We start from the raw sequence: 12,118 nt of genomic DNA, 5'->3' as shown, positions 1-12,118 counted from the left end.
TGCAGGGGGCTGGTCCTTGTCACTGCAGGTCGCTTGGATTGCAGAAGGGGGCAGGTTGGCTCCCTGGCATTGCAAGCTACGTGGAGCAAAGGTGAAGACACGCCATTGAAGCAGCAAAGGACCAATTGCAAAATCTTGTCTCCAGACAGTTTGTGGGTGTTGCTGCCCCTACAGTGCACTTCCCCCCTTCCAGCCCTTGTCTCTGCCATTAGCCATCCCGTTCCTCAGTCTCCTTTTTTTGTACAATGAGAGGTTTAGATGAGTAATCTCTGAAGACCTGGTCAGCTCTAAGGGTCTATGGTTGGTGTTATGAAGCACCGTCTTTTTAAGAAAAAGCTAACATTTATTGAGCACTTAATGCATGGCAGGCACTGTCCTAAGTACTTCACACGAATTTCCCCACAACCTTACACAAAACAGGGTATTACCCTTGTTTTACAGATGGGCAAACTGAGGCGTAGAGAGGTGAAGTAACAGGTGCTATGCAGTAAGTAGGTGGAGGAGCTATGATGGAAATCCGGTCCCTCTGACCCAAAGCCAGGGCTAAGGCAAGATCAGTGGGGCAGGGCCATGCCAGTACAGAGTCAGAACCAGTCTTCATTTAAAATCTGGATATTTTGTTCATTATGGACTTTTCGCATTAATTTTGATTTTTAAAACAAATACTGTATTAAAACATTACCTATCTCAATTATTGGGTCTATTATGCTAAAATATTATTTACCTTGATTACAGAGTCATTGGTGCTTAGATTTTGTGCTCTCACTTGCCCCTCCTAGACAGAATCCGGCCCACACTCTACTGTCTGAGGCACCGTCTGAGACAGTACAGAGCAGAAAGGAAGGAAGTGGCCTGAGGTCACTCAACTGCCTGGGTTTGAGGTCGTGGTTTTACCACTTGGTTGCATAATTCAGGTCCTTACTTGATCTACTTGTATCTCATTTCCCCTACCAGTGAAATGGGGCTAGTAATTGTACCCACATTCGAGATCAGATGAGATCATTCAATTAGTTAATCGTGTGATGTGCCCAGACTGTGCCTGCCTTGAAATAAATGCCCAATCAGCTTAGTCATCTTACTAATTATATAAGGACGTAGTATATGTATTTACTAATTTATATTTAATTTATATTTATTGATTTTGCTATTTTTGGGGGGGCTAGTCTGGCACAGGCTTGGTTCTGGATGAGGACGGGGGATGTAGGAGCAGGAAAGATAGCACTTCTGCCTGAAGAATCTCGGGGGATGTACAGATTGGCGGTTATGGGGGAGGAGCTGGATGCTGGGCTCATGCAGCCTGGAATCCTATCTGAGGCATTTTCTCCCCAACAGGTCGTCCATGAAATCCGAAACTACCCATACCCTCAGCTTCACTTCCTTGCTCTCCAGGGACTGAACCCCAGCAGACACACCTCTGCAGTGCGGGAGAGCTACGAGGTACGCCTTGCCCCTCTGTCCAGCTCCAGCTGGTGGAGACACAGTTATTGTACATCGTCCCTTCTCCCTTTCTCCTGCTGGTGGGTAGGGCAGATGAGGTTGTGGGGAGCTTCAGGGTTGAGAGTAAGAGAGAGAAAAGGAGAGAGCGAGTAAAAATGTTGGGGTCTTTCAGTACCAGAGAAGTTCTTCCTGATGGCTATGTGAATGCTTCCTGCTAACCGTCTCTCAGTGTCCCTCCCCCTCATCCTGTGTGTGCATGTGTGTGTATGTGTGTGTGTATGAGTGGTTTGCATGTAGAGTGCACATGTTCACATTTTTCTCTTTGCAGGAGCTGCTGCAGCTTGAGGACAGATTGGGAAATGTGACTCGGGGAGCTGTACAGAACACCATTGAGAGATTCACCTTCCCCCACAAATACAAGAAGGTGAGTCTGCTAGCAGTTCAGCCTGTGTAGTTGAGGGGTTGTGGTTTAGATGCTCTGAAGCTGTGCTGCTTTCCCACAGTCTTATCCCTTGTCTCTGTCAGGTGTGACCAGGAGGGGAGATGGGAGTGCCTCTCATCACAAAAGAGGAGGGCTGGGTGTGAGTGTACACATGGGCTGGTGAGTGGGTAGTGTTCGGTAGGTGTACAGGTATGCGAATGCTCCTATCCGAAGGAGGTGGGCAAAGGGAGCACCTGCCATGAAGACTAAGATATACCTTAGAAAAGAATTTCAAGTCCAATCCTGTGTGTGGACAAATGGAGAACTAAGGCAAGGGTTTTCAATCCTCACTGAGCATCAAGATCACGTGGGGAGCTTTTAAAGCCATACGCTCAGGGCTCCACCCTAGGCCTATAGAGGTAGACTCTCCAGGGTTGTTGCTCAGTAAGGTGGAGTAGGCTTAGAACCCAGGAATCTGATTTTTAAAACATTTTAAGATTCAAATAAATAAAAAATTTGCAAGCGACCAAGATGTCCTTGAATAAGTGAGTAGCTAAACAAACAGTGTTACATCCATACAATGGAATATTATTCCAATATTTTCTTAAATAGGCTATTAAGCCATGGAAAGACATGAGGGAACCTTAAATGCATGTTACCTAAGAGAAAGAAGTCAACCTGAGAAGGCTGCATACTGTATGATTCCAACTATATAGCATTCTGGAAAAGGTAAAACTAGACAGTTAAAAGATCCCTTGTTGCCAGGGGCTTTGGGGGAGGTATAGATGAGTGAATGGGGAGATCACAGGGTATTTTTAGTGGAACTGTTGAATGCCACTGTAATGGTGGACACATGACATTGTACATTTGTCAAAACCTATAGGACACTACAACACAAGGAATGAACCCTAATGTAAACTAAAGTTCTTCAGTTAATAACAGTATATCACTATTGGTCATCAATTGTAACAAATGGATCTCACTAACACAAGATGTTAATAACAGGTCAAACTGTGTGTGTGTGTGTGTGTGTGTGTGTGTGTGTGTGTTGAGAGGGGGGAGGGATATGAGAATGGGCTGTATTTTCTGCTCAAGTATAATGTAAACTAAAATTGCTCTGCAAAATAAATTCTGCTATGTACACAATTTTTCTTTTAATTTAAGAATTAAAAGCTTGACAAGTGCTGAGAAACTTGGAGTGAGAAATGCTCAAGCCAGAGCCCATCTTCACTGCCTCATGAGGCAATGGGGCACAATGGTTGTGATCACTAGGTGTTGGAGTCAGGGCTAGTTTTTAATTTCAGTCTTACTACTGTCTTTGTTTGGGCTGCCATAACAAAATACCATTAGCTGGGTGGATTAAACTGCAGACATTTATTTCTCACAGTTCTCAAGGCTGAGAAGTCCAAGATCGGGGCACTGGCAGATTTAGTTCTTGGTGAGAGCTCTCTTTCTGATTTACAGAGGGCTCCATTCTTGCCGTGTCTTCACATGGCAGAGAGAGGAAGCTCTGGTGTCTTTTCCTCTTTTTACAGGGGCACTCATCATATGGGCTCTGACCTCATCTAAATCTAATTAGCTACCAGAGGCCCCATCGCCTGATACCATCACATTGGGGGTTAGGGGATTAACATATGAATTTGGGAGTGGGAAGCACAGACATTCAGTCCATAACCACCACTGATAGCATTGTAGCTCTGGACAATTTACTTGGCTTTTCTGAACCCTCCTCTGCCCTTTTTAATGGAAAATAGGAATGATGTGTTAGTAGCAACCATAAGGGGTGCTCCAGGGATTCAGAGGGACAATGCATATACAGTTTAGCACAGTGCCTCGTATCTGGTGAGTGGTCAGGAATGGTGAACCGCTCTCACCTTGAAATAGGGCTCACTTATTTTACAATAGTGATGATAAAAGAATAAAAAATCTAAAAGAAATATAGTCACGTAGATAAATACAAAAAATAAGAATTAGGCAAAGATATGAAAACAACAGACAAAATGAAAACCAATAACAATGACGTGAAAGGAAATGTGAAGGACAAAAAGGTACAGGCGGAAGAGGTTAAAATAAATATGAAATAAATGCTGAGAAGAGTCACTGTTAAAATAAAAGTTACACAGATAATGAGAAGACAAAACCCAGAAGACCTAAAAGATTAAAAATACAAAAGAGGAAATAGTATAATATTTGAAAAGATACAATAATTGGGGCACCTGGGTGGCTCAGTGGTTGAGCATCTGCCTTTGGCTCCTGTTATAATCCCGGGGTCCCAGGATCAAGTCTCACATCAGGTTCCCCGCAGGGAGCCTGCTTCTCCCTCTGCCTATATCTCTGCGTCTCTCTGTCTCTCATGAATAAATGAATAAAAATCTTTAAAAAAAAGAAAAAAGAAATAAAAAAAAAAGAAAAGAGACAATTATTTAAGAAATATAGATGAGACGCACCTGGGTGGCACAGTTGGTTAAGCATCTGACTCTTGGTTTTGGCTCAGGTTGTGACCTCAGGGTTTTAAGATGGAGCCCTGAGTTGGGTTCTCTGCTCAGCATGGTGTCTGCTTAAGACTCTCTCCCTCTGCCCCTCCCCCCTGCATTCACTCTCTCTCTCAAATAAATAAATTTTTAAACAAAGAAATACAGAGTAGTCATAGTGAAACAAGGTAAGACTATTCAGTTGAAATCATTAACTATACAAGGGAAATAATGAATAATGGTGGGAAAAAAACAATAGAAAATAGGCAAATAGTGAATCTTATTAGTATCTTTTATAGAACATCCCTTTTCTTGAAGGACCAATTGAAGAAAGGCCACTCCTCCCAGAAACACAGCTGGGCTGTTAGACGTTCATGACTCCATTTATACTCAAAAGCCATGATGATTATATGAGGCTATGGATGTAATTCTGATTTTCTGGTTTCTAGACAAGGGAACACTTACTGCGGTGGAGATCAGATCACATGGTTTGCAACTGGAGTGTATAGGGCTCACAGAAGCTGAGAGCAGAGTATCAGTTTTCTTCTATGTTCCAGTGAGGCTACAGTTCTCTAGAGATCACATCAGACTAAGGAACCCCAGAGCTCAGTGCCAGGGACTGAAGTGGGGGAACCTAGCGTCTAGGCCTGGCCCCAAGGTCATAATCATTCTGTGGGTGTTTTTTTGTTTGTTCGCTTGTTTTTAAATCTTGTGACTCTTTAGATTTTTCTCTTGGCAAAATGACCTCAAGTCTGCTTCTCTCTGGAGTGGGGACTGAAGGGTTAGTTTTCTGCCCATGGATATTATCAGGTTTTTTTACTGCACAGCATGGAGATGGGAACAAGAAAGATGGGCTGATCTCATTCACTGATTAGATTTCTTCCTCCCTAGAATATTTTTTAAGCACAGATGATGTACCTTCTGCTTGGCCAAGTGTGGAACAGTACCCAAGGAAGGGTGAGCCATGGTCCACACCGTCTAAGAACTTGGAACTTTCTAAATAGCAGTTAACTATTTTCAAATAATTAGCATAGGATTTAAAAGAGTTCAACTAAAGTCAACAAGTATAAACAGAGGCTGCATGATGTCCAAACTCATGTTGGAGCCAGTGCCTATCTTAAAGGACTTTGCTGGATGGGAAGAGATCTAACAATATATAAAATTACAGTATGATACAAATTATAGGAGTTGAGGAATTTTTCCTTCATCTAGTAATGAATGAATAAATGAGTAGACCTTAGTTGAATAAAAGGGAGAAAGGAAGGAGGGAAGGAAGAAAGAAAGGATGGACGAATGGAAGGGTAGACAGGTAGATGGATAGAAGGTTGGGTGGTTGGAGGCGGAGTGGGTAAATGGTTGAGTGGGTGAGTGGATGGATGGGTGGTTGGGTGGATGTATATGGATGGATGGATGGATGGATGGATGAATGGATGGATGCAATGGTAGATGGGTGGATGGGTGAGACACTGGGTGGATGGAGGGTGAGTGAGTGGATAGGTGGGTGGATGAGTAAATGGGTAAGTGGATGGATGGATGAAACATGCTGGACCTGAATATGGAGGGAGAAGCCTGGAGGCAGGGATCTAGGTTGGAAAGGATGTGAGGAGGAATGGACAATATGAGAGAAATCAGAAGGGGAAGCCATTTATGCACAAGCCATAGTTTTGCTATAGCTCGATTCATTAAGCACCTGGTTCCTTTCCGAACTTTATGTCGTATGTCTGCCAGGATACCACAGCTGTATCCTGAGTCAAGGAGGAAGAGTTGAGGAGGAGGCTGGGAGAAGGATCTGGGGTGACCACCCAAGTCTGGGGATTCCTGAAGAACTTAGAAGGATACTGCCTCACAGATAAGGGAGGGGGAGTCTATGGTTGAAAGACAGCGGTCACCAGGTGAGTGCTCCAGGTAACTAATGCTCCTCCTCCACTTCTCATAGCGAAGACCCCAGGATGGCAAGGGCAAGAAGGAAGAGGGGGAGGAGTCGGACACAGATGAGAAATGCACAATTTGTCTATCTATGCTGGAAGACGGAGAAGATGTGAGGTAGGAGACCAACCTCTGGTCCCTCTCTCTCCCCCTCCACCATCCCCAGCCGCCCCTGCAGGTATTAGTGACCACTCACATGCTGTATGTCAGGGGTACGGTGCTTGTTCTCTTGTGTGTGTATGTGCTAAGTGTGCCATCGTGTGCTATGTGGTGGTTCTAGGAAAGTGGGGGGTGGAATGTTCTAGATGTGCGATGCTTATTGGTTTGGACTAGTGGACACAAAGCATAAGAGAACACAGTGCTATTTGGCCTGGGTGGGTGTAAGACAAAGTCATGGCTTTGTTTCAGGCTGGTCTGAAGGGGTTTCATGGAGGAGGAGGGCCATGGGGTGCTCCTTCCTGTTGTGACTTCCCATCCCAGCCACAGCCTCACACTCTGGGGCAGGGTCCCCAAACTCCTCTTTGACCTACCACCCAGGGGTGCCATGGTGGGTCCCCCCACCTGCCATAGCCTGTATGGCCTCATCCCTGGCCCTGCCCCAGACCCCTCCCTTCCTACCAGTCCCCTGACCTTCCCTTCTCTTCCAGGCGCCTCCCCTGTATGCATCTCTTCCACCAACTGTGTGTGGACCAGTGGCTCGCCATGAGCAAGAAATGTCCCATCTGCCGAGTGGACATTGAGACACAACTGGGAGCCGACAGCTGAGGGAGGAATTAGCCAGTGGACGCCCCATCTTCCTTCACCAGGTCCCCCCACGGCCATAGCCCTTGCAGCCAAACTTTGCCTTCTGAGCCATTTGATGTAGAGGAAAAGCCTGCAAGCACATTTTGTGGAAAGAGGAGTTGGCGGTATCAGCGTCTGAGGGAAAGGAGGGGTGGGGGAGGCCCCCCCACTAGCCAGAATGGTGACTGCCCCATCCACCTCGCTGTGCGGGAGGGAGCGGGAGGGAGCTGGCCGTGCCCGGAGCAGGGGTGGGAAGGGGGGCCCACGCTGCTGAGAATCTGGATGTGACCTGGAAGGCCCTAGCTGATAGACAGGCCCCTCAATCCTGTCCTTTGAAGGATTGTATATATACCTCTCGACCACGTAGAAACCATGTAGGGGTCTCTAGCTATTTCTGTGGATGGCAGCCGGAGCATGTTAGCTTAAGAAAAATGTTGTGTGTGGTGCTCTAGTCATCTTGTGGTGGACATGTCGCTATTACGAATTCGCACCAAATATTTCTCATTGAGTTCCTTGTTTTGGTGCCTGACTGAACCAGCCAACGACAGCCCAAATCTTCCCGTCTTTACGAGAAACAAGGAAAAAGGAATCCAAGGTGAAAAAAAAAAAAAAAAAGCCAAATCCTGTTTCTGGTGAAAAAAGGATGATTTTTTTTTTCACCCAGGTTGGGAGGTTGGGGGGGGGTAGTTCTTGTTTTGTTTTTGGTTTTGTTTTTTCCTTTGCTTTTGTTTTTCTCATGTTTACAGCGCGTGGAGTGTGGAAGGGGGAGCATCTGGGGAAGGGGAGGACCGGGAAAGGAGCAGATGGGGGGTAGGCTTAGATGGGCCCCTGAGGGGGTTCAGCCAGGGTGAGGAAAGCCGAGTTTGAGTAGGAGCAGGGGAGAGTCTGTCTCGAAGGAGGGCTCCCCAGTTCTGGGACCCATCTCCCTAGTTCCAGCCATGTCCCCCGGTTTCACATGGGATTCGGAAGAGGCCAGCCTTCAGCTCGAGTTGCTCACCCATTTTCCTCAGAGCCAGGGTGTCCCTGCTCATGCCACCTCTTCCTTTCACCTGTGCGTATGCCCCATCACAAAGAGGCAATTTGGTCACTGCCTCCCTATGCAAAAAATTAACTGGATGATGAAGATATGATAGCATAAGTGGTAGACACTCGGTCCCGGCTAAAGTGCTCTTGGCTAGCACTCAGGGGGTGAGGTCAAACACCATGGACCTGAAGGAGGGCCCGCAGCTCCCTTTGGGATGTCTCCAATCCTGATGGAGTCCCCCAAAGATGGCCCCGTGTCCTGAGACCGTATTGGCTGGGTTTGGGAAGGCCCTGTGTCCCTAGTCTCTGGCTTTTTCTCTGACTTTTTGATAACCTTGGGCAAGTCCCTTTTTCCTCTCTATGCCTCATTTTCCTTCTCCTTAGAGGGGAGACCAACGACAGTACACCCCCATTCCCCCTTCTTCTACCTCACCCACATGTTGTGAGGATTGACACTATCCACCCAACAAATTCATGCTCCCTCCTGGGAACCACCTTTGGGGTTTAGGGATGGGGGTGGTGGGAAAGAGGGACCTGGGAGTTCCAAGTGACAGCACACAATGTATCTTTCCGCACCACCCCCACAATTTTTGTGAACCTCAAAGGGAGCAGGGAGACGGGAGGACAGAAGAATGGAGATGGGAAAAATCCATGAAATTCCAACCCCAACCCCGTAGTCCTCACCCACAGGTGGAACACTCCAGCCCACTGGAATTCCACTCCTTTCCTTTGCCCCTCCCTGCTCCCTTATTTGCACTGCCCTCAAAGCCTCCCTTTGCCCACCCCTCCCACCCCCACTCCAGTCTCAATGCCCTCACATCAGTAAGAGAAGACTAAGGAGGACAAGATATTCCACCCATACATGAGGAAATCCTGTAAGGTCAAGGAAATCTGAGTCTGCATTGCAGCTACAAAGGGTACATCCAGCATCAATGGGTAAAAATGCCCTAGAAGTAGATTTTGGATTGAGGTAGAACCTTCTAGCACAACCAGAGCTGTCAGGTGGAGGCATGGCTCTTCTGGACACCTGCAGGCACAGAATGGGGGATGTGGCTGGCTTCTGGTGGGAGGGTTACTAGAGGATCTGACGCAGCCTGAGGCCTCTCCCAGCACCAATACTCTGGTGTTCTAGAAAATCTTTCCTGAGTGCCTGTTTAGTGCTGGGAGAGAGGACAATACCCTGCCTTGAGGAGCTTAGGCTTTTTAGCCGAGGAGCCAAGACGCATAAAATAGCACAAAAATGATGACTAGCTGACACAGGGTTAACAGCAATGTGCGTTACCCAGTCCAGTTCGGTGGTTCCAGCTTGCGGACTGTGTCTCGAGGGCTAAAGGCCGGAGACCCCACGGGTATAGAAAGTGCTTCCGAGTCAGGATTTTGGGGAGAGCTATTGACTAGCAGCCACGGGAAGTTGGAAATTGTCCCCAGCCTGCTGTACCCTGGAGGCAGCCAGGGTGGCTTGGGAAGGTCGCTCCCATCTGGGACTGGGGCTCTCGTGCTCTCTGAGGCTGGTTCAGAAGGCTCGCGGGGAGAGGGAGTCTGCGCCGAGCCAGGTGGTGCGTGAGCTGGGGTCCGGGGTCCAATGACAAAGCATGCCCCACTGCTGGGCCTCAGTTTCCCCAGCTGTGATGCAAGGCGGTTGGACTAGATGCTTGCCAAGTCTCCTTCCAGCACCCGATCCTCTGATCCTCCCTGACATCGATGCATCTTTCCAGCGGTAGGGCTGCCTGCTGAGAGCCGGGAAACTACTCTGGGGGTGACACTGGCCGGAGGCTGAGTGTGGGCTGCAGCCCCTGCCCCCCGCCTCGCTCTGGGCAGGCTCTGGGGGCCTAGGCTAACCCGAGGCGCTGACTGGGCCGGGGATCGCTGACTTTGGGGGTGCATCCTAAAGCCCCCTCCCCTCCCCACCTCTCTGGGGGCCCTCGTACCCTGCAGGTGGGTGCAGGAGGGGACGTGGACTCAGGCTACCGCCAGCTCCAGGCCCCCAGCCGGACAGCTCTCTGGGTGAGAACACGGGAGAGGGGTCTGTGCTTCTGCTCCCCTGAAGCCCCCCTCTCCCTCATCGGGGAGCCTGGGAAGAAGAAGAAGAAGAGGCAGGCTCAGGCCTCAGCAGCTTGTACCCACCACCTCCGGGAGGAGAGACCCCCCCCCCCAAACCCCGGGAGTGCTCCTACTGCTCAACTCAAGGGACTCAGACCCTTTCTTGACTGAGACGCATGAGTGCCTTCTGGGGCGAGAGCCACCCCAGGATTCAAGTTGGGCCTGCCCAGCCCTGGCCACAGCGGGTCGCCAAGGACGCCAACCCATGAAACCAACGCCACAGGCCACAGGCGGCCTGCCCGGGCAGGGGTGTGGGTGGGGGGCTCCTCCTCTAGCCGGGACCCCCCCCACCCGGCGCCCCCTGGGCCCTCTGGCCCTGGCCAAGAACCATGGCAGGACTCAAGCTCCTCTTCTGCAAATGTCCCCAGCCTCCCTGCAAGTATTCTCAACTCTTTACGCCTAATGAACAAGCACAGTTTTTTCAATGGTGAAAAAAAAAAAGCACCAGATCTTTCTTTCTCTCATTTTTTCTTTTCCTGAAGAAATCCCTCAAACACTCCCCCCACCCCCCCACCCGCCTGCTGGCGGGACAAACACTCCCCGCGTGGGGCTGTAGCAACGTCTGTCAGGTCCCCCTGTCGTGTTTCATCTCCTGCGCGTAGAGCAAATGCTAGAGCGATTTCAGCTGATAGAAAAACAAAAATGAAAAAAAAAACACAAAAAACAAAAAACATGGCACGTTGCTAGTTTACAGGGTTTTGTGAGTTTAAATGCCTTATATTTAACAATCATAATTTATGACTAACTTGTAGATATCGTGGGTTCTTATTTAATTATTTTTATAGTTGTTTTGCATTTTTAATTATAATTTATTTATTTAGAAAGGATACTAATTTTTTTTATTACTCCTATTACCTCATTTTGGCGTTGTTTCTGGGAGTGGAATGCTTTGCATGCATTGGTACGATGACAAACCAACTATGAATACAAAAAAAAATTTAAATAAAATTCCGCGAACTTTATTTCGTCCAAACTATCAGGGTGTGTGATTGCAAGCTGTCCTACTGTGGTGCTGGCCTCTTTGGATACATTCCATACGAAATGCAAACCTTTGATTCTGTATGCTGTGACCTAGTGAAAAAAACTCCAATATAGTGACTGTATTTAGCACATATATAAATATAATTTGCACTTGTCAGCAGACTGGGCTAATCCTTTCACTTGCTACCCTGGCCCCCTCCCCAACCCCCCCATCATTCACCTGTTTTTCTTTCTTCCCTTACCCTTGCTGCGACCTCAACCCATGCTGTCTCCATTCTCCTAGCAAAGTCGGGCGGTGGAGTGAGGGGGGGACACTGGGGATCACTCTTTCCACCTGGGCTCAAATCTCTCTGATTCCAGAACTAGGCCCCTCAGACATTACCAGCAGGAGCATCTGAAAGCCAAAAAGCCTGATTTATTAGGAAAAGCCCTGGACTGGGGGATCAGGAGGCTCAGGTTCTCAGCCCAGCCCTATTGCAAAGGTCCCTTTGACCTTGAACAAGTCACTTGACCTCCCTGAGTCTCAGCCTTCTGAGCAGGGCTGAGGGGGTAGAAGGGGAGCATGTCTAGGGTCTCTCAGATCCAGAAAGACTGACACAGAAGGGGGGGGCACCACGCTGCACTGTCTCCCCTCTCAGGACAGAAGTCAGGGGAGGAGAAAGGATGGAGGGGTGGAGAGAAGGAGAGCATCTTGCGGGACACAGGGAGGCAGGTTAGGCTGACACAGCCCAGACGCGGGACCTCTGCCCTCACAGGCTTGGTGGGCCTCTGCAGAGCAAGTTGAAATCCATGTGTTGTTAGCTGTGGGGTTGGGGCAGACAGGATATCAGCCCCACAGTGTGGTGTTTGGGATTGGCACTCCATCCTGTCCTCTCTTGGAACCTTTGGTGTTGAGCAGAGCCCTGGGACACAGATTTGGGATTGGTGGTCTGATCTCCTAGTATCCCCTCCCTCCTCTGCTAGGGGCCTCTGTGGG

At 48.5% G+C, this 12,118-nt stretch overlaps 1 protein-coding gene across 1 annotated transcript in view; it reads left to right on the top strand.

The window, feature by feature from the left end:
- The window catches only part of ARK2C (arkadia (RNF111) C-terminal like ring finger ubiquitin ligase 2C), a 99,373-nt gene extending 92,333 nt beyond the window's left edge, over nt 1-7,040 (top strand). The window contains exons 5-8 of the mRNA XM_055324328.1: nt 1,333-1,437; nt 1,766-1,861; nt 6,266-6,372; nt 6,903-7,040. Of these exons, the coding sequence (XP_055180303.1) occupies nt 1,333-1,437; nt 1,766-1,861; nt 6,266-6,372; nt 6,903-7,020 (426 nt within the window). The 3' untranslated portion in view covers nt 7,021-7,040. The remainder of the gene's footprint in view (nt 1-1,332; nt 1,438-1,765; nt 1,862-6,265; nt 6,373-6,902) is intronic.
- Nucleotides 7,041-12,118: the final 5,078 nt, after the last annotated feature.

This window comes from Nyctereutes procyonoides, unplaced genomic scaffold, assembly GCF_905146905.1.
Source record: "Nyctereutes procyonoides isolate TBG_1078 unplaced genomic scaffold, NYPRO_anot_genome, whole genome shotgun sequence".
NCBI lineage: Eukaryota > Metazoa > Chordata > Mammalia > Carnivora > Canidae > Nyctereutes > Nyctereutes procyonoides.
Note: the sequence above shows the minus strand (reverse complement) of the source record. Positions and strands in the feature narration are given on the sequence as shown.